Source organism: Cebidichthys violaceus, unplaced genomic scaffold (genome assembly GCF_023349555.1).
Source record: "Cebidichthys violaceus isolate CVI_PGR_0920_01 unplaced genomic scaffold, fCebVio1.0.p SCAF_26, whole genome shotgun sequence".
In the NCBI taxonomy this organism is placed as follows: domain Eukaryota; kingdom Metazoa; phylum Chordata; class Actinopteri; order Perciformes; family Stichaeidae; genus Cebidichthys; species Cebidichthys violaceus.
The window spans coordinates 6,526,386-6,545,761 of NW_027176439.1; the positions used below are offsets into that span (position 1 = coordinate 6,526,386).

At 47.7% G+C, this 19,376-nt stretch overlaps 1 protein-coding gene across 1 annotated transcript in view; it reads right to left on the minus strand.

Moving 5' to 3' along the window:
• The window catches only part of sema4c (sema domain, immunoglobulin domain (Ig), transmembrane domain (TM) and short cytoplasmic domain, (semaphorin) 4C), a 55,978-nt gene extending 38,185 nt beyond the window's left edge, over positions 1–17,793 (minus strand). Inside the window, exons 1-2 of the mRNA XM_068720778.1 lie at positions 17,497–17,793; positions 2,383–2,579 (exon numbers count right to left, since the gene is read on the minus strand). Of these exons, the coding sequence (XP_068576879.1) occupies positions 2,383–2,506 (124 nt within the window). The 5' untranslated portion in view covers positions 2,507–2,579; positions 17,497–17,793. The remainder of the gene's footprint in view (positions 1–2,382; positions 2,580–17,496) is intronic.
• Between the last annotated feature and the right edge of the window lie 1,583 nt (positions 17,794–19,376).

The window sequence follows — 19,376 nt, forward strand, 5'->3', positions numbered from 1 at the left end:
GCAGTACACACACTCACACACACATATAAACAAAGGGGGATTAGACTGATAGACACACACACACACACACACACACACACACACACACACACACACACACACACACCCTCTGTGCGCCCACATTTTCTCTCACTCTGGTTTTTCATCGCTTGTCTTCTTGTCTTGTAAACTCTCACTGCATGCAAACAGCAGCTCACACACACACACACACACACGCGCACGCGCACACACACACACACACGCACACGCACACGCGCACGCACACACACACACACACACACACACGCACACACACACACACACACACACACGCACACACACACACACACACACACACACACACACGTTAATATGGAAGCTGTGTGTCTGTGCAGGGAGATGCCTCCATGCACAGTGAAGCACAGGGCAAATGGCCTGCTGAGAGAGAGTGTGTGTGTGTGTGTGTGTGTGTGTGTGTGTGCGTGTCGTTCCACTGAAGCTACTTTCTGTCCTTTTAAGGCAGTTAGTGACTGGCCTCTCTCTCCTCGTCTGTCTCTACGTCTCTCCACCTTTCTGAATCTCTTGCTTTCCTTCCATGATACTGCTCTCCTCTCTCTTCTCATTCCTCCCCTCCAATCCTTCCTTCCCTCCCTCCCTCCCTCTTTCTGCAGCTTTGTTTTTCCATTCCGTCTCTCCTATCTCCTCCTCAGCACCGTGGCAAGAACCCATCCATATAAGTCATTTTACCCAGTATTGAGCCTGAAAATCTCATTTTTCTTTAACCAAGTGGAGAAATCTGTCACCGGGTAAAATAATCCCACTTGTTTCCAATGCAAATCAATTTACGTCAAGAATCCTTCTGCACTCGAGTGTCGTCCTCGAATCAAGTATGACAGAAGCGTTTCATGACAAGGCTTTTATTTCAAACACATTAATGACAAAAAAAAAGTTGAAGCTGCACGAGAAGCGAAGGGAAGTTATCTCGTCTCTACAGGCAGATTTATTCACCAAGTCCTTTCCAGAAAGATACTGAATATTAGATGCTTTTTGGAAATGCATTTTCTTTGCTCCTTCCCTGTGTGTGTGTGTGTGTGTGTGTGTGTGTGTGTGTGTGTGTGTGTGTGTGTGTGTGTGCAGCTGTCCCAGTTCGTGTCCTCACCACAAGTGTGTTCTGGCCAAAGTGCAGCAGGACCACTCTGCCAGTGCTGGCTTTGTTTGTCACAGTGGAGTGTTTCCCCAGAATCTATCGACGTCCTATCGATTGTGTCCCCCCCCCCCCCCCCCCCCCCCCCCCCCAAATCCTCTGTCGTCACATCCCAGCACAACGCCGGTGACGGCTGCATGGAGGGATGAGAGGACGGCTGTATGGAAGAGGAGAGGTGGAGGTGGAGGGGGAGGGGGGGAGGTGGGGCGTGCTCGCGGCATGAGAAAGCTGCATTTGAAATGTCTCCACACCCCGCCGCTACCCAGCGCCATTCTCCTCAAGAGCGGCTGAAATCTGAGCTCTTTGTGAAAACGCCATAAGAGCATTACGAGTTCACACGATGAGCCGCGGCGCACAAAGCAAAAGAGGGGAGGGGAGGGATGAAAGGCCAACAGAGAGAGAGAAAGGGAAGAAGAGAGAGATACGGGATGAGAGGTGGAGGAGGTGGTACACAGAGGTGAGAAAATGTAGCTTTTTTATCCCTATATTTTTTCTTCTCTCTTTATACAATTTCCATAATCCCCAAGTGATAGAACGCAGTACTTCTCCTTTGAGGGATTAAAAAAACAGACTTTTTCTCGGCTTGCAACAATTGGCATTGTTCAGTGAAGACAGTCGGGCTCGGCTGCAGAGGAGGGCCGAGATAAAGAGTGCAAATGCAGTTGAGCGCTAGGATTAGACTGATGCATTGTTTCACTGGGGGTGGATCTCTTTACAGGATCTGAAAGCATCCACCTCTGATTTAATGGGAAATCCTCCCCGGTTGTTGTAACGGAATACATTTTTGCAATTACTGGTTTTGTATCGGATGTCTGACCAGATAAATCGTCCGACTCGGAGGATTCCTCCGACAGCCGCCGGCCCTTTAAATCCGCCTTACGGTCTGGCTTTAGTGGATTTGGATGAGGCGAGGAACGTAAATTATGCGTTGGTGTTTTGTGTCAGGTTCAACGTTGGTGAGCTTTGACATGCAAATGTGGATGTTCACCACTAGTATGCCAGCTACAACAGTTCACCACCTAGTACATGAAGAGTCAATGCAGCGACATATAGGATAGAACTTGGAAAGTAGAGCTATTTGTCCTTTTATGGGGACTTTAATGAGCCGCTACCTAACTGCGTTCTTTGAGTCGAGTCGGTCTTTCAAAGCCCCCTGAGGTGTAGCTCCTCCATCAGCTCGTAGCACGCCGCTCACTCACCCTGGTATCGAACAGTCTTGCGTGGGATCGGGTTCCAGTTGAGACCCAGCGACTTCTCCCATCCAACCAGAAACACCAGGAGCAAGACCTTGGTCCCGCCCATAGCGCCCATATCGGCTGGCATGCGCTGGGACCGGCGTTGTGCGATGGATCGGGGGACGAGAGGGACCGGAGAGAGCGGCCCGGCTCCTGGCAGCCTGCCGGGAGAAAAACAACAACAACAACAACAACAACACGTCAGCAGGAAGCAGAGACTCACTTCCTCTATTGACCTGGTTGTTTATCAGAAACTCTTTTGTCAAATCAGTGTTTACAACTTGCACGTTTTTCAAAAAGCAACACAGAACACGGTTCACACGTTCAAGCTGCACTGACAGATACATCTGTACTCTAACATTTCACATGTGCATCAAAAGCCACAATGATGTAAAACAGAAATGAGTTATGCAAATCATTAAAGCCAATAAGGACATCGCTGCAATCAGTGTATGTGCCTCTGTGTGTGTGTGTGTGTGTGTGTGTGTGTGTGTGTGTGTGTGTGTGTGTGTGTGTGAGTGTGTGAGTGTGTGTGTGTGTGTGTGTGTGTGTGTGTCTGCCAACAAAAACAAACAAAACATGTGAATGACTTTTGGCCGGGGTGATGCAGGAGCGTTTTCTGCGGCCCTCCCTCACTGCGAGCGATAATCCAGCTATCGGCACTCAGAACGCTCAGAAATAGCTTATCGCCGCGCTCTTGTCAAGCCAATTCAGCAGCACTGTATTAAACTGGGGCTGAGTTATCAAAGTTAATTGGCGCTGGCAATGCATCAAACGGCAACGTGTCGGGGGAACGAATGTCGAGGCAAGGACAATCCAATAGTAAATGAACTGGTTTATACCTAATGAACACGAGGACAGAGTGGCCTTACAGTCCAGTGACGGGGGGGATGACTGACGTGTTGCGCTGCTGCAGGTGAGACCGGTGCACAGGGAGAGACGAGGAGTTTCACCTTAAAATAGTCCTCGCATATAAAGACACACGAAGACGTTTTACTTATATGCTTGTGAGGACATGGCAGACCTTAAACTATCATCTTGTAAGACATCAATTAGTGGCATCATATGTTGATTCAAGGTGAAACGTGTCACTTGTCAAATCATTGTAAAGTCTACCATGAGCAGCCTGAGATAGATTCATGAGCAGCACTTTAAACTACGTAGATCTCCTGCAGCCACCTGTGCTGACAGACGTCCATCAATCATGACAAACATCTATAATTACCCTCCAATGACTTCTCGTTAGCGCTCATATTTATGAAACAATCTGTACTGATTTCTTAAATGACATCCAGATCCCGTCCCTGTTACCAAAGGCTTCAGACAAACCGTCGTTTGAGGAACACGTCTTTGTGACCAGAGGTGAAGCGTGAACCTGCTGCTGGCTGCATTCCTGATCTCTCTGAGTCTTTGGAGTCTCAACGCAATCAAGAGTACAAACACGGAGCGCAGTCTCCCCTTGAAGGCGTTCGTGGTGTTGCACTTGAAACAGACACTGTGTCATTAAAACAGCGTTCCATTATCTGGAAAGCACTTATGTTGAAGCATAATTAACAAATCATATGCGTTACAATCTGATTTTCCGGAGTACCTGCATGAGACACTGTGGGCAAAATAATGACACACATGTAACATTTAAATGTCATTTTTAACATTCAGTTTGCTTCCGTTTCATTCAAACGGCAGCAGACATCTCAGATAAGTACAGTATATGTCAACAGCTCACTGGGAGTGTTTTTAATTTAAATGTAAAGGTGGCCTATAGTAAACCCAACGCGTCTCCAACTCACTGACCACAATCTAGACCGAGTCTAATTACTCTGACCACAGCACTAAACCAATTACTGACCTTTAACCCGACCACTGCAGGAATAAAGCATGATGGAGCGCTCCTAATGTTTGCATTCTAGTGAGGACCAAATATCCTCATAATAATTGAAAAGTCACACACACACACACACACACACACACACACACACACACGCGCCTCTGATGACGACGCTCATTGGAGGTGGGAATACGTTGACTTTTAAACAGACACAGAATGTCAAACTGTCTCTGCTTTAACCCGGCACAAAGACAGAAAACACCTCCAGACCTGTAGCACATTTTATGTCTCTGACTCCGCCTCCCTCTCCGAGTCACACAAGTGAACACTAAATCCAGTGCTGGCAGAAAAACACCAAAAAACAAAACCACACTTGGTCTATTTGGTGGATTGGCAGGAGAGGTAATTGAGATTTGGAGATGTGTGTGTGTGTGTGTGTGTGTGTGTGTGTGTGTGTCTGCCTACGTCCAACCAATGTGACTGTTATTGATTGGACTTTTGATAGGAAAATAAGAAGATGCTGAAAGAAGAAGAAGAAGAAGAAGAAGAAGAAGAAGAAGAAGAAGAAGAACACCTCTGGATCAGATCACAGCGGTTAAAGGAGCGTGCTTAAATGCTGGGTTTGGGTGAAAGCCCTCCAAGCCTCGCAGTGCCGACTACCGGCTTTATTGGATCGATGCCGGAGGCCTCGCCGGCCAACGCTTCAGTGAGCCGAGATTGAGATTGAGATTGAAAGGTGGGAAGGGAGGGAGTGAGGGATGGAGAACGGGACGAAGGGTTGAAAGAATGACAGAAATGGGGGGAGAGTTACGGAGAAAGAACACGTTGAAGGAGGCTTACAGCTTCTCTTCTTATCCCTTTCATCTCTGTACCGAGAGCTAACCGAGTGAAGTGGGCATCCTGTAGGCCGGATTAAGAGAAGAGGCAGCGTGTAAACACTGCAGAGGAAGATGAGGAGGAAGAGGACAGCGGGGAACACAGAGAAACACGGCGTCCGTCTGAGAGAACGCTTCAAATCTCCAATGTCAACATCGCTATCCCTCCTCTGCCTCTCTTTAATTCCCTCTCTCTCTCTATAGGTCGCGCAGCACTTTAAGAAGTACGCAGAGTATTTACTACCCTTTACTTTAAAGTAAAAGTAGCAATACCACATTAAATGAATAAAGTACTTGGTTTCAAGTTAGGCATTTTAAAAATTGTGCTCGAGTAGAACCGTCCAAACCATTTAAAAGCCAACATGAAGTGTTCTTCAGTTGGACTCATGCCGCTGCTTTAATAGCATGTAGCAGAGGGACTCCACACTGAGCCAATACAGGAAATTGAGCCATTCAGCACAGAGCAATAACAGTCAACTAAGAACAGATGATTGCCGAATTGTTTTCCATTCCGTGTTGTTGACTACTTCTCCTCACTTGTCACCGGTGTGCTGCTAAAATTGCACGATGGATCTGCAAGCCACACCCCGCAGGGACCTTCATAAACGGCGAGGGGAGGCGGCTAAACTCGGCCCGCGATGCATTCTTCTCCTTCTCTCCATCAAACCGACTCATTGTCCCTCGTGGGGTCGTCAGGAGCGGGATCCAGCCTCTCCCCGCTGTCTCTTTCAGGTCCTGTGGTGACACATAACTCTGCAGGTGGTATCAAATCATCTTTTAGCTGCTGGTGTTGTTGTTGAGCCTGGTTTAGCTAATGAGCTGAGACGCGGCAGCCTAATAATATCAGTCAGCACTCCACAATGGAGAGCTCATTAAAACGGAGAGAGAAATAGGCCACATGTTCTGATTAGCTCGCCGAGCTCCTGTGTGTGTTTTGGCTGTGCTCGTGGGTTTGTGTCATTGTATGCGCTCGTGTGTGGGTGTCTGTTTCTCTGCCTGAGTGTTCGCTGTGTGTGTTTCTTATCAGAGTGCATTGGGAGGTAAGATGAGTCCCCGTAGGGAACTGAAAACCACCGTCGTTTCTTCGAAGTGAGCGGATGTCGGAGGAGAGAAAGGAAGACAAGAACGTTTTCAACCCCCATCCCTCCGTCCTAGTTTCATATTGTCCTCTTTCTGCCCTTCATGGTCCCCACCACTCCTTTCCTGGCAGCCTTTTCCTATTCTTCCTTACATATTACCACACACACACACACACACACGCGCGCACACACGTGCACACACACACACACGCACACGCACGCACACGCACACGCACACACACACACACACACACACACACACACACTGACCTCTGGTGCAGTCCCAGCTGATTGCTCGTCCTTCCAGGCATTGTTTGACTTTTAACCCCGACCTTTGACCCTTTTGTGGGTTGGAGATCCAGGGCGCTTCACCAACCGTCCTCCGCCCCGACTTTCACACTGGAACAGACTTAATGTCCACTAACCCGTAAATGCCCCTACACACACACACACACACACACACACACACACACAACCACTCACTCACACGAACGGACGGACGGACAAAAGGACAGATCCCACCCATCATCTCCTCTCTCGCTTCCTTGCAAAACAAACACAGCAGCTACCGGCAGCTCTCTTCCTTCCTTCCTTCCTGCAACCCCGTCCCCTCCTCTTTCCCTCCACCTTTTATTGCTCCGGGAGCATTTGAAAACACACACAAACGCACACAAGTGCAAAGTCTCACACACACACACACACACACACACACACACACACACACCGGAGCTGCTTCACCTAAACAGAACAAACTGGATCAAACGATTTCACACCTCGTGGACGGTGGGATGAGAGCGGCTCCAGGACTGTGAATTCACCACAGTGGGAGGTTGGAGCAGCGCTGTTGCATGAATGGTTGGACAGGTACGGCTGTCTGAGGCTGCCTGTGTCCGCTTTTCAACATTCATTCAGTAGAGAAGTTAAAGAAAGGATCCCAACAAACTAACAGTATAGTGCTGAGAGAACCATGGGACAATGGAACTCAGTGTTAACTCCTGTTGAAGCCAAGGCTCACAGCTCTAGAATGGAGAATGAAGAGCAGTAACTACTTCAGCTATATAGAAACATTCACGTCACTCTCAGATGAATTGTGATCATCCTGGTCAATATTCAGATCACCATAATCACAAGTATTCATTGGTACAAAAGCATTCAGTCCTTTTCTTCTCACAAGCTGCAGCTTACAAGCTTTACAATCTAACGCCATCATTATGTCAACGTTTTCATCTCATTTATGACCAAATATCTGCAAAACTAGTTCCATCAATGTCAGCTGTAGTTTGTGTTTAGTGCTTATTAATTAGCATACGTTACCATGCTAAACGCTGCATGTTGAGATTGTCAGTGAGCATGTTAGCGTGCTCATGTTAGCGCGCTCATGTTAGCGCGCTCATGTTAGCATGCTCATGTTAGCAGAGCTGCTTTAGGCCCTTGCTTGTATATTTTTGACTTGTTTTTAGCAATAATTTTAAAAACTAAACAATAGACAAGAATAACTTTAACAGCACGATGGTGTTTTTGGGACCTTTGACCAGATAGGGATCACACATCCAGAGGAGGCCACTTCAGAAGGAGAATGGGGTCATACAGGAGGAGGAGTTTAATCGTTGCCACGGTTCAGCTTTTTGAACTTTACTTTCAGAGAGAGCTCGAGATCAGTTGTGCAATAACACGATATCTTTCCACACAGAAGGATTCACTGCCAAACGATAATTTGTAACCCGAGTTCAGCTAATATTCTGGTGGTTCAGACGTTATCTGAGAGTCTGTGAACCCACCAGACAGCCTTGGAAGCAGATGTATCATATGATAATTTCACCAATTTATATGATTTTATACAGCTGAAGCGTTTTGATCAGAGATGAGAGATCAGCCCTCAAAAAGCGTTTTGGTGATTTGAATCTAAACTCACACGCTTTGAGTCGCTCTGGCTAAATAATGCCCGGAATATGAATGTAGAATATACAATGGCTCGGCTTGTGCAACACATCAAAGAGGAGACTCCAGGTTTCCCGGTTCAAGTCCAGAGCAGAATGGCTGTGAAACCGGAGTGAGTGAATATAACGTTACAGCGCTGCCTGTTAAATTGATGACTTGTGGGATATGAAGTGAGGGACGCCATCAAGGACTTTTTTTTGGTCCTATTTCTTCTCACTTATTCACATCGTCTTGCAGAGCCACACGTGCAACAGGGCTGTAAAAAAAAGTTGCGCATTACACTGAGAAGCTTCTCCCCACAGTGACAAGAAAGATGAAGACAACAGAGCTTTTATCCAGAGTGTGAAGTTAATGGAGCAAACAGGGACACTCCATTGAAACACACACCCACACCATACTCTGAGAGTCTTTGTGCAAAGACACACGAGGACACTTAAAGCAGGTGGTGTGTGTGTGTGTCTGTGTGTGTGTGTGTGTGTGTGTTTGAAGGTTTAAAGCAATAGCAAGCACGAGTGCGCCTGCATCTAGGTGATAGCATTAACTAGCATATCTGAGAATATAGGCGTGAAAGAAATGGGTGTTGCGTCTTTCTGTTGACCTACTCACATTAAAGAGCTGTGTGTGTGTGTGTGTGTGTGTGTGCGCGTGTGGGTGTGTGTGTGTGCGTGTGGGTGTGTGTGTGTGCGTGTGGGTGTGTGTGTGTGTGTGTGTGTGTGTGTGTGTGCGTGTGGGTGTGTGTGTGTGTGTGTGTGTGCACGTGTGGGTGTGTGTGTGTGTGTGTGTGTGTGTGTGTGTCCGTGTGGGTGTGTGTGTGTGTGTGTGTGTGTGTGTGTGTGTGTGTGTGTGCACATGTGGGTGTGTGTGTGTGTGTGTGTGTGTGCGTGTGTGCGTGTGGGTGTGTGTGTGTGTGTGCACATGTGGGTGTGTGTGTGTGTGTGTGTGTGTGTGTGTGGGTGATGTGCTGGCACAGATGAAAGACTGCTTGATCAGCTGCATGCTGCAGAGAAAGAGTAGGTGACTGAGACCTTCTGAAGCCTCCAACACGACGTCATGGTCTTCATGAAGAAGTGTCTTGAACACCCCTTTAACGCTGCCACCATCAGTGTGCCAGCCACCATCACACATGATTCCCCGTATTTGAACACAACTAATGATTTGCTAACCAGCAGCGGGGCATCTTGCAATTCAACTGCATCAAGTTAATGTCATTGACTTTCCTTTCACATGGTGATTGGAATTCACCTCCCATCCTAATTACCTCAAAGTGAAGCGCAGCGGACCGCCGCATTTGACTTTAAACAACCTATTTCCACTTGATGGAAATGTCAAAACATAAAATAATGTCCTCCCATGAGAGTGTGAAGTGCAGCGTCTTTGCCTCCCTCGCTGCCACCTCCTCCCCAGAACCCTGCTCTTTCATGTCTCCCCCCTGGGAGCTTCTGCAGGCCTTCCAATCTCCATCTTCTCTCCTTTCATCCTCACTGTAGCTCTCGCTCGCTCGGCCACATCACCCCCCCCCCCCCCCCCTCGCCGTATCGCGGCACGGTTGGCCGGCCAGGCGTGGTCGGCTTATAATTCTTTGATCGGCGCTCTGATCTCTTCCATCGGTGCCAGGGGCTCCAGCTGATTACAGATGAAATGGATCTGATTTGGACTCTAACTGCGGGCCAAACACCTGCTCAGACCCGAGGAAGCGACAGAAGAGGAGGTGCAGCGGAGATGAAGCCAGAGAGGCTGACGGCCGGCTAATCGGACGGCGAGACCATCTGTGCCTTTGGTGTGTAGCGGTGAACGCACGCCTGACGGACCCAGACCCTAATCCAATCGTGTGGGGAGTGGACGTGGCATGGAGATGTTTAATTTCAACTATTGAACTTTCAGTACAAAGATTCAATTATAGTTCATCCGCAATTTGACTGATAAGAGCATTTCTGATGCAGTAACCAGGAGAGCTGTTACAGAGCCTGATATAGGGTTATATTACTGGGCAGGATAATACAACACAGAAGTTTACAACTTTGTAAAGCTTCCAGCCCGATATTGAAGCTGCAGCAATACATGTTTAACTATATGAAGCCACAAATGGCTTCATATAGTTTGAAAGAGGCCTCTAGCACTGATGCATCCACAGAAACCCATCACAGACTCTGCAGTTCCATTCAGCTTCAGCGTGTTTGAGCGTCTTTCAGGTCGTTATTTAGTCTTTTACGGCCGCAGCCTAAATGTTTTGTTTCAGTGTCAGCGCTCTCATTAACCTCGCTGCCAGCCGCAGCAGACAGCTGTTTACAATGAGGACGCTGTAAAAGCTGCCCGCTACGCTAGCTAACCAGACAAAGCAGCAGGCGGACGCTAGCTGGTGAACATCGTGGAGCTTTCAGCAGCTGAAGAGACGGAGAGATCTCTCAGGAGGTGGGGGAGACCAAAACAGAGCTGAAAGAAGAATACATATCAGGTGAACATAACGCCTAACGTTGCCTGACATCTGCTTGTTCTGTAAACAGCAACGGCCATCATCTAGTCCATCATTCTCCACCAGCTAGTATGCGCATCATTCGCGCCACTGAGAAGGTGACTGGCTGCACTCTGCAGACCCTCCAGGACCCGTGAGCCTCGAGGACCCTGAAGACCACTCCCACACCGAACTCAAGGGTTCTTAATCAGTCCCCTCTGGCAGGACGCTGTGGTCCATCAGGACCAAAACCCCACAAAAACTGATCCGCAATGTGGACCCCCACTGGCACCATGTTTATGTTACAAACCAATACACCTAAGCACATTTCCATAAGCCAGATTCAGATTTTCAATATCTGAAAGGAATCTGACTGAATCTATGAACTCCCTTTGCAGCCGTCATCATCTGCCTCAAGGAGCTGAAAACCCAATGCTGGTAATCATTGGACTTCAAGGCTGCACCCAAGAGGTCCACGCCTTTAATCCAGCCAATCACTGCAGCAGCTACGTTCACTCTGCACCGGTCTCTGGTGAACGGTGCTGATCAGTGAGAGGAGCAGATCTGTGCTGTTTGTAGAACTCTACTTCCTGAAACCTACGTCATGGTTTAATGAAACAAACACACCCTAACCAACCTCAGTGGTTAGTTGAACGTATAGGTGTCACTAGTTGTTCTCAGATATATGGGACACAGAATGTAAGCACCGTCTCCACGATCTGCCTCTACAGAGGGATAGTTCTGAGGGAGTTCTCCGCTGCATACGGTGACGCAGTGCTGCTGCTAAATGATTAGCGCCGCTGCTATATAAAGAGCTTCCCAAATGCAATATACTCCATCCCTACTGTAAGCAGCCAGAGTCAGGGAGGAGCGAGGACCACAGATGGAACACTCTAATGCTGCGTTCACAGCAAACACCACTAGTTACATACAAAGTCAATGCAAAGACGCGAATGGACGCAAGTACGCAAAATCGTACCAGGCAGCGCAATTTAGCCTCCACCGCGCTGACTGACCTCCACTGACCCACTCAGTGTGAGCTGGGCTGGACCGGAGAATCAACCGGCTTTAAACGTGACATATTTACATGTTTATAAGTGCTATGTGGTAATGGGAAGAGTGGTTCATGTGCATTTTGAGAAATCTTTGGAAAGGCAACAGATGAACATTTTAAACTTTAAAGAGTTCAATTTGAGAGAGGAATTTGGTGTGTTGTGTTGAAATAGCATCTATTCTGATATTATATTCTTTCCTCATCGCCCACCCTAAACGTCAGTAATAGATTCTCCATCGAGCTACACTAACCAGACCACTCGTAATCCTTTAACCTGATAGTGGAAACCGTGTTTTTTGTTTTGAAATAAGATTACCTCAGGTTGTGTATGTGAGAGTGGACACACTGTGATTCTCTCTGTCGCTCCCTCTCCCTGTCTTCTCTCTGGTCGACCTTGTGCTGTCAGAGCTCCGTATGTTGTGTGTGATGTGCGCACATGAGGGCAGTGAGAAATGGTGAAACCCACGGTGCACCGTGCCCTGCCTCGACCTGCCTGCATGGGGGATGCTGGGATAGCACTCGGACCTTTCATCAATACACATATATAATTGTGTGTGTGTGTGTGTGTGTGTGTGTGCGCTACTCAATGATCACCATAAGTCGATCCGTCATGCTCAAGGCGACACACAACTGCACACGCACACACTTCCATCCAGACTAACTCGTTTTTTGGTGCTTATTTGAATCCTGCTGCACAGATATATGGACTACACAGACATACAACAACATACATGTATGTGGATATGACACGCACAAACACGGTGCACACATGCAAAGCATAACAGGACTCTTTATCACGTGTCACACACTCACATATGTTGCAACCTGCTCCTCTCACACTAATGAAATCACGCCCTGTTCCCCCTCCGGCCACGTTCAGACAAACAGAGAAGCTGACAAACTTTCTCTGTTGTCTTTCAAAGCTCATTAAAAAGCATTCACTGCTGTACGATTTAGCGCCGTAATCAGCTCTGAATAATAGAAATGGTCATATTGACGCCCGCGGGCTCCCGACGTACTGTCTCATTCCGGGAAAAACAACCGCTGGGCGTGTGAATGCAAAACACTGTGACACACACACACACACACACACACACACACACACACACACACACACACACACACACACACACACACATGCCCACGCACACACGATCTCCATCGCGCTCTGGTTTCACTCTCCGCCTGCCAGTCTCTGAAACGAGTGTATTCTGGCCCGGGGAGACCGCCTACTACGCTCCTAAGGTGTCTAATTGTCCGACTCGTTCTCTCTCCCTCCCACTCGCTCTGTCCTCCCCCCCTCCCCTCAGGTCACTTCTTTGTGCTTCTCTTCCTAGAAGAATTCAGGAGTTCACACTGAGCCCAGAGCCCTGGATCCCAGTGAGGTGCCATGGGGCAGAAAGGTTACACCTAGCTGGACTCCTATAGAAACAACCCACACACCTCAGTAGCAGGTCGGCAGGGAGGGAGGGTTACCCCGACAAAGAGATGAATAGAATGACAGCCGACGGAGAGAACTGAAAGGAGGAGAGGCCACAGACCTGTGAGAGGGACTTTGTTGGCTGAGGCTTGGTAATTGTAAAGTTTCTTATTTCGGCACATGAAACAGCTTTTTGATATACTTATCTCCTTTTACAGCGTTCCAAAGAACAGTGAAGTAGTTGGAAGTTGTTTTACAGTCACATGTTTTACAGTCACATGTTTTACAGTCACATGTTTTATACACCGTCCAAACATACAGTCTATGACCCACAACCTGTGGTCCACGTTAACGCTCATTCTGCAGGCATCAACACCGAGCACCGCTGCACCGCTACCTGCTACCTGCACATTTAACTTCTCCGGCCCCCCAAGCCGCCTGCTCTATTAGCATTTAGATGTATCTGAGGGTCATCACAGGTTGTGTATCTCGGGCTCTGCTGTGAGATCCGTGAGCTCAGAGTCACATGGACCACATCCCCAAACCAACACGTGTGTTAATGAATGATTAATAAAGCAAACGGACAAATCAAGTTAGTTGCTTAAAAGCTGGGAACAAAGTCGACGTCACGATGGACAAACCGCACAGCGACTGCAGAGGGAGCCTCTTCGTCTTCTTGTTTCCTGCAGGTTATCCGGTCAGTTACCTCTCACTCTCTGCAGCTCATGTAGCCACAGTGAGCTGCAGAGCCGCCGCACCACAGCACCACCGGCTCCTACGCTTTTACTGCCGGCTCACGTCGGATCCTACGCACCGGAGCTTTACGGTTACCTTAATGAACAGCCATCATGAAGCACTAAGGGCTCACAGCACCACCGCTCAGACAATTCAACGTTCAAAAGACAAGTGACTTGATGAAACTAGGACCGTCCAGCGAGCAGATGTGAGCAGCAGCACACGGGTTGATAGTGAACGTGTGCATCAGCGATGCTGCAGCACACCTGCCATAGTCATCAACTGGACACGGCACGGACAACAACGTGCTCACGAGCCTCGTGCACAGCTGTGTCGTGTTCACCAGCGCTGGTTGACATGAACACCAACAGGAGGCGGGAGCAGCTGAGCGAGCAGCCACAGTGTTCTGCAGCTGCAGAGCATTAACCTTTAGCCTTTTGGAGGCATTTGGTGACTAGTCGGTACAAATACGGAGGTGACCACCCCGTCTCCCACGGCGATCGTGCGCTTGCACTTTTATCCTTTCGCTTTGCTGTTTTACTTTTCATTCATAAGCCATTCAAATCCCCAGAAGGCAAGCAAAAAGCTGTAAAAGCAAATAGCGAGAGACACTTTTCCCTGACTCGACAACTACTAATAAAGAAAGTGCCCTTGAGCAAAGCACTTAACAGAGCTAGGTTCAATGTGCTCAGCGGCTGAGAGAGGACTGGACACAATGAGCGGGTTGTGCTTCTGGTGCTGGGCAGTTCCCAGTGGCCAGAATTAGCAGACTGTGGTTGTGCTGGGCAGCAGCTCCCAGGAATGAATGTGCATTTACTGTAAAAAACAAAAAAATGCAAAGCAGGACATTACTAAAGAAGCGTGTGCATGCTCAGCAGAAGGAAACCCTTCGTTGGATGAATAAATGTATGAAAAAGAAAGAAAATCTGCCAACGACAGCTATAGAGTTAAGGAAATCAACACTCATCAGCTAAAAGTGCACCTGGAAGACCTGCAGTACAGCAGAGCGTAGAGCGATCTGTGATGAGGAGGAGGGAGGCGCAGTGAAAGAAGAGAGCGGTGGGCCTCAGCGCCCTAACACAGGGTCTATTAGAGCCTGATTGGGACCATTAGAAGGGAAAGACGATACGCAAAACTGCAAACAGCGCTCCTCTGGCCCGGCTCTACATTAAGCAGCGCCCGCTCTCTGCTTCGTTCAACACTGGGGCTGATCGATAAGCAATGAGGAGGAAGGAGAGGAGGAGGGCGTATGGGAGGTGGCGAGGCGAGCAGGAGAGAGAGAAAAAAAGAAAAAGTCCAGGTTTACGGGAAGATAAGCTGCGATCGATAGAGAGACGAGGAGAGAGAGAGAGAGAGAGAGAGAGAGAGAGAGAGAGAGGACGGAGGAATGCGAGACGCTCGTCCTCCTCATCAAACCCGACGGAGGGGAACCCGTGTGTGCCGGGACACTCGGCGATGTCAACACACTCACGCGTGGCAGCAGAGGCCTCTCGCCTGTTTACTGCAACAACGTTAATACACAGTGAATCTCACAGGACAGCCGCTCCTCAAATAACGGCTGATGAGATTAACCAGCCTTCAGCAGAACGTCCGTCAGCACAGCTGTCACTGTGCTGCTCTGACTTCATTCATTCTGCTTCATTTTTACACATGTGCTCATTCTCACGTCTCATTCATTGAGTCATTCTAATCCCTTTGGAGTTAAGCCACTACCTGCACATCATGCCTCACATTCAAAGTCACTGGAATACGTTTACTGTGAAACAGTTGAGCATCTCAGAGTAACAAGGAACACAAAAACAACACAAAGCTCTCCAACCTGCATTTGTAGAATATGTGTAGGAATAGTTCCAACACACCTAAAATGTATGAATTATGATGGTAGAGAACAATCATTGAACCATAGACTCAAACAGACACGGTGGTTGAAACTCACACTAAAACATGATACAATATACAAAAACAAGATTACGTCTTGTATTACATGTCTGTACATTTATCTGAGGATACCTGACGCCTGTCACCCAGCCTTGATGTAAATAACCTCCACCTTCCTCTTCCTCCTCCTATCGTTTTCTCCATCTCCGTAATGTCCCCCTTTATTTTTCCGTTCTCCCCCTCCTCTCCTCCCGAAGCTCTCGGTGACCATGATAGCACCCTGTCAGGAAAAGCTATTTATGATCGTCAACCAATATCCTCAGAGAGATGAACGCGCAGTGAGAGAGAGAGAGAGAGAGAGAGAGAGAGAGAGAGAGAGAGAGAGAGAGAGAGTGAGAGAAGGAGAGAGGGAGAGAGAGAGAGATAGAGGGAGAGAGAGAGAGAGAGAGAGAGAGAGAGAGAGAGAGAGAGAGAGAGAGAGGGAGTGAGAGAAGGAGAGAGGGAGAGATAGAGAGGGAGAGACACACAGAGAGAGATAGAGAGAGAGAGAGAGAGAGACACACAGAGTGAGATAGAGAGAGAGAGAGAGAGAGAGTGAGAGATAGGGAAAGAGAGACAGAGAGAGAGAGATAGAGAGATAGAGAGGGAGAGAGAGAGAGAGGGAGAGAGAGAGAGACACACAGAAAGAGATAGAGAGAGAGAAACAGAGAGAGAGAGAGAGGGAGAGGAGAGAGCGAAAGGGAGAGAGAGAAAGGGAGAGACAGAGAGAGACAGAGAGACAGAGACACCACCAGAATTATTAGAGAGAACGGGGGATATTGTGACAGTGTGTGAGAGACACACACACACACACACACACACACACACACACACACACACACACACACACACACACACACACAACTTGCAGAAAATATATGGATTGAGGAACAGAACAATGTTGCCTGAGGCTGTTTTTTTTCACGCCTCTGTGTTTGCAGTGTGTGTGTGTGTGTGTGCGTGCGGATCGGGCCGTTGTTGTCGTCATGGTGTTTGTGTGCGCTTCACTGCGTCCCTCTCTGTGCTCTGTGTGCAAGTTGGGATACAAATAATTCCTTAAGTCTGGTACCACTGGCTCCTGGATCAGACGTACTGATCGACACACACACAGAAAAAACATCTATTTTGATGCATTCACACTAAAACTATAGACTTTCATGCAAATGATGATTAAGTGCAAGAAACACAAATCATCAAATGTATTTTCAGTAAACCGTGACTTTAAATTCTGTGCATGGTCATATTCACTTTGCTGGTGGCAGCGCTGCAATCCATGGATTTCTCTTCTCTTTCCTTTCTTCCTTGTTTTCCACTTTTACCCTTCGGCAAAATATGGCCGCCTCACCTTCACTCACACACACAAGAGGAAAGGGTGCGAGCGTCCCCCACACACACACACACACACACACACACACACACACGTTTTCAAACCCATAACCGTCAGCATGTTTCTTAAGGAAAATGCCCTCAAATCTGAAATCCAAAACCCCACATTAGCCCACAATATCCCACTCAAACTCTACGTTTTGTTTGCTTCCTCATTGTCTCCCGGCTCAAAGACGCTCTGCTTTCTCTTTGTCTCCAGTCTAATTTCTTTCGAGGAGAACCTGAAAATGTCTGTAATTTCCTCATCCTGTTTTGAAAACGACCGCCCCCGCCCCCCCGTCTTCCCTCTGTTCTCATCCTTCGTTCACACCACCAGCACTGCTTTCTGCGGAGGAAGGTTTCAGGGGATGCTGCTGTTTTCTGTTCTCCACCCTTTCTCCTGTTTCTACGTCCTTACTTGTGTTTCTTCTCCTCCCTCGCGCGTCTGTGTGCTTTCTTCTTGATCTCCCTTTCAGTTCTTCGCTTCTTTGTGAGTGTTGAATGGAGACACTTGACTCAGATGAAGCTCACATTGGACTAGAGGAGAAGAGGAGAAGAACAAGAGAAGGTTAATGAGTGACGGGGGTGGATGTTTGTCCATGTGAGATTGGCTGCTTTAATCATTTGAGCGTTTCTCTCAGAGAGGACCTGGCAGCCCGTCTGTGCACACTCATAAGTGCACAGAAACAGCTGTTCTGCTCAGATGTGCAGACAGTTGGTGAAGCTGGCGAGCTAGTGAGCTAGCCACCAACACGCTAGCCCGACAGGGACATGGCAGCAATAGAGAACCAAAGAACAATAGAGAACCAAGGTAATAAAGGGGTGTTTTTCTATGGCAGCTGTAGTTTTAGGCAAACAATCTAAATGCTGTTTAGCTTTATTAAAGGGTTTCACATTTCGATTAAAAGTGCTGTGGCAGATGCCAATGTGTTCAGCTACAATAGACTCACGCCTTCACACAGATCAATACAAAATGCAAATTGAGCCACAGCAGCTAGTGGAACAAATGCGTCTCTTGAGTGAGCAGTTTGGTAAAAAAGCAAATGTCTGGCACACTATTGGCTTCTTCCAAACGTTCAATAGTCTGAGCTGAGGCCAGCTAAGAGGAACAAAAGGAGAGCCGACGTTCAAACTTGTATTTAGAACATGTGGAACCATCGGCTGTCTGACAATCATCCCTCATTTGTGGAGCAGATTGAACAACGGGAGGTTATATAAAGCGTTTCGCTCTCTCCGTTCCTTCAAAGATAAGCTGCTGTTGGTCAGTGACATGAACCCACGAGCCGGAGTTCACCAAAGTTGAATTTGATGCGGAAAATTATAATTTTCTGTTTTAATTGCTGTTTTGGGTCCTAATCCGGACATCAAACACACACTCTGACACACAAAGCCACACACACACACCTGGACCCTGACGGCTGCTCACATCCATTAGATCTCACTGCAGATCACATGACTAACTGCCGAGTCTCAGCCGGTGTGTGTGTCTGTGTGTGTGTGTGTGTGTGTGTAGAGGCTAAGATTCATGTCAACATCAATGGCTCACTAATCATGAGAGGCCGTTACCGTCGGTAACGTACGGCCAGCTAGTGTTACACAGAGGACGCCAACAAAAGAAGCTCCGACACATCATAGTTCATTCACTGCTGTCAATAAAGCAGACAGTGGAAACCCCGCTGCACCGCGTGAACGCCGCTCTGCACCGCATCGACCGGAACAGCTGTGACGTCCATCACACTATTGATGCACCGCCAGAAACCCCTTAAACCCTGACATAACTCAAATAAATCAGAAAGCTGTGAAAAGAGTCTCGACTTCAGACTTTTTCTGTGAATTACGTGAAAACCAAAATAAAAACAGTGTCTCTCCAAAACTAAAACAGCTGTTTTAATCCTTGTAACAACACAGTAGCTTCTCAAACGGCCTCTTTATCCAAAGAATCCCAGAAGAAATGTGTTAATCCTTCATCACAGTATGAAGCCTTCCATTGACTTGCTTTTCTAAAGAAAGAGAGACACCAAGGAGGAGATGAATCCTCTTTTGATGGTTGCAAGAACATAAAAAAGCAGGTTACGTAAAAATCTATTTGATGGCAGGTCCTTCAAAATCGAGTTAGTTTAATTAAATGCGCTTGAAAGTGAATTTAGACTAAATGAGAAACATCACGGCTATGAGTCACTCACCATATGAGTGTGTGTGTGTGTGTGTGTGTATGTATGTGTGTGTGTGTGTGTTAACTGCTTCTGGTGGAGCGTTTAACCCTTCAGTGAGAGTCTCCACCTGGGACTGAACCGGCGG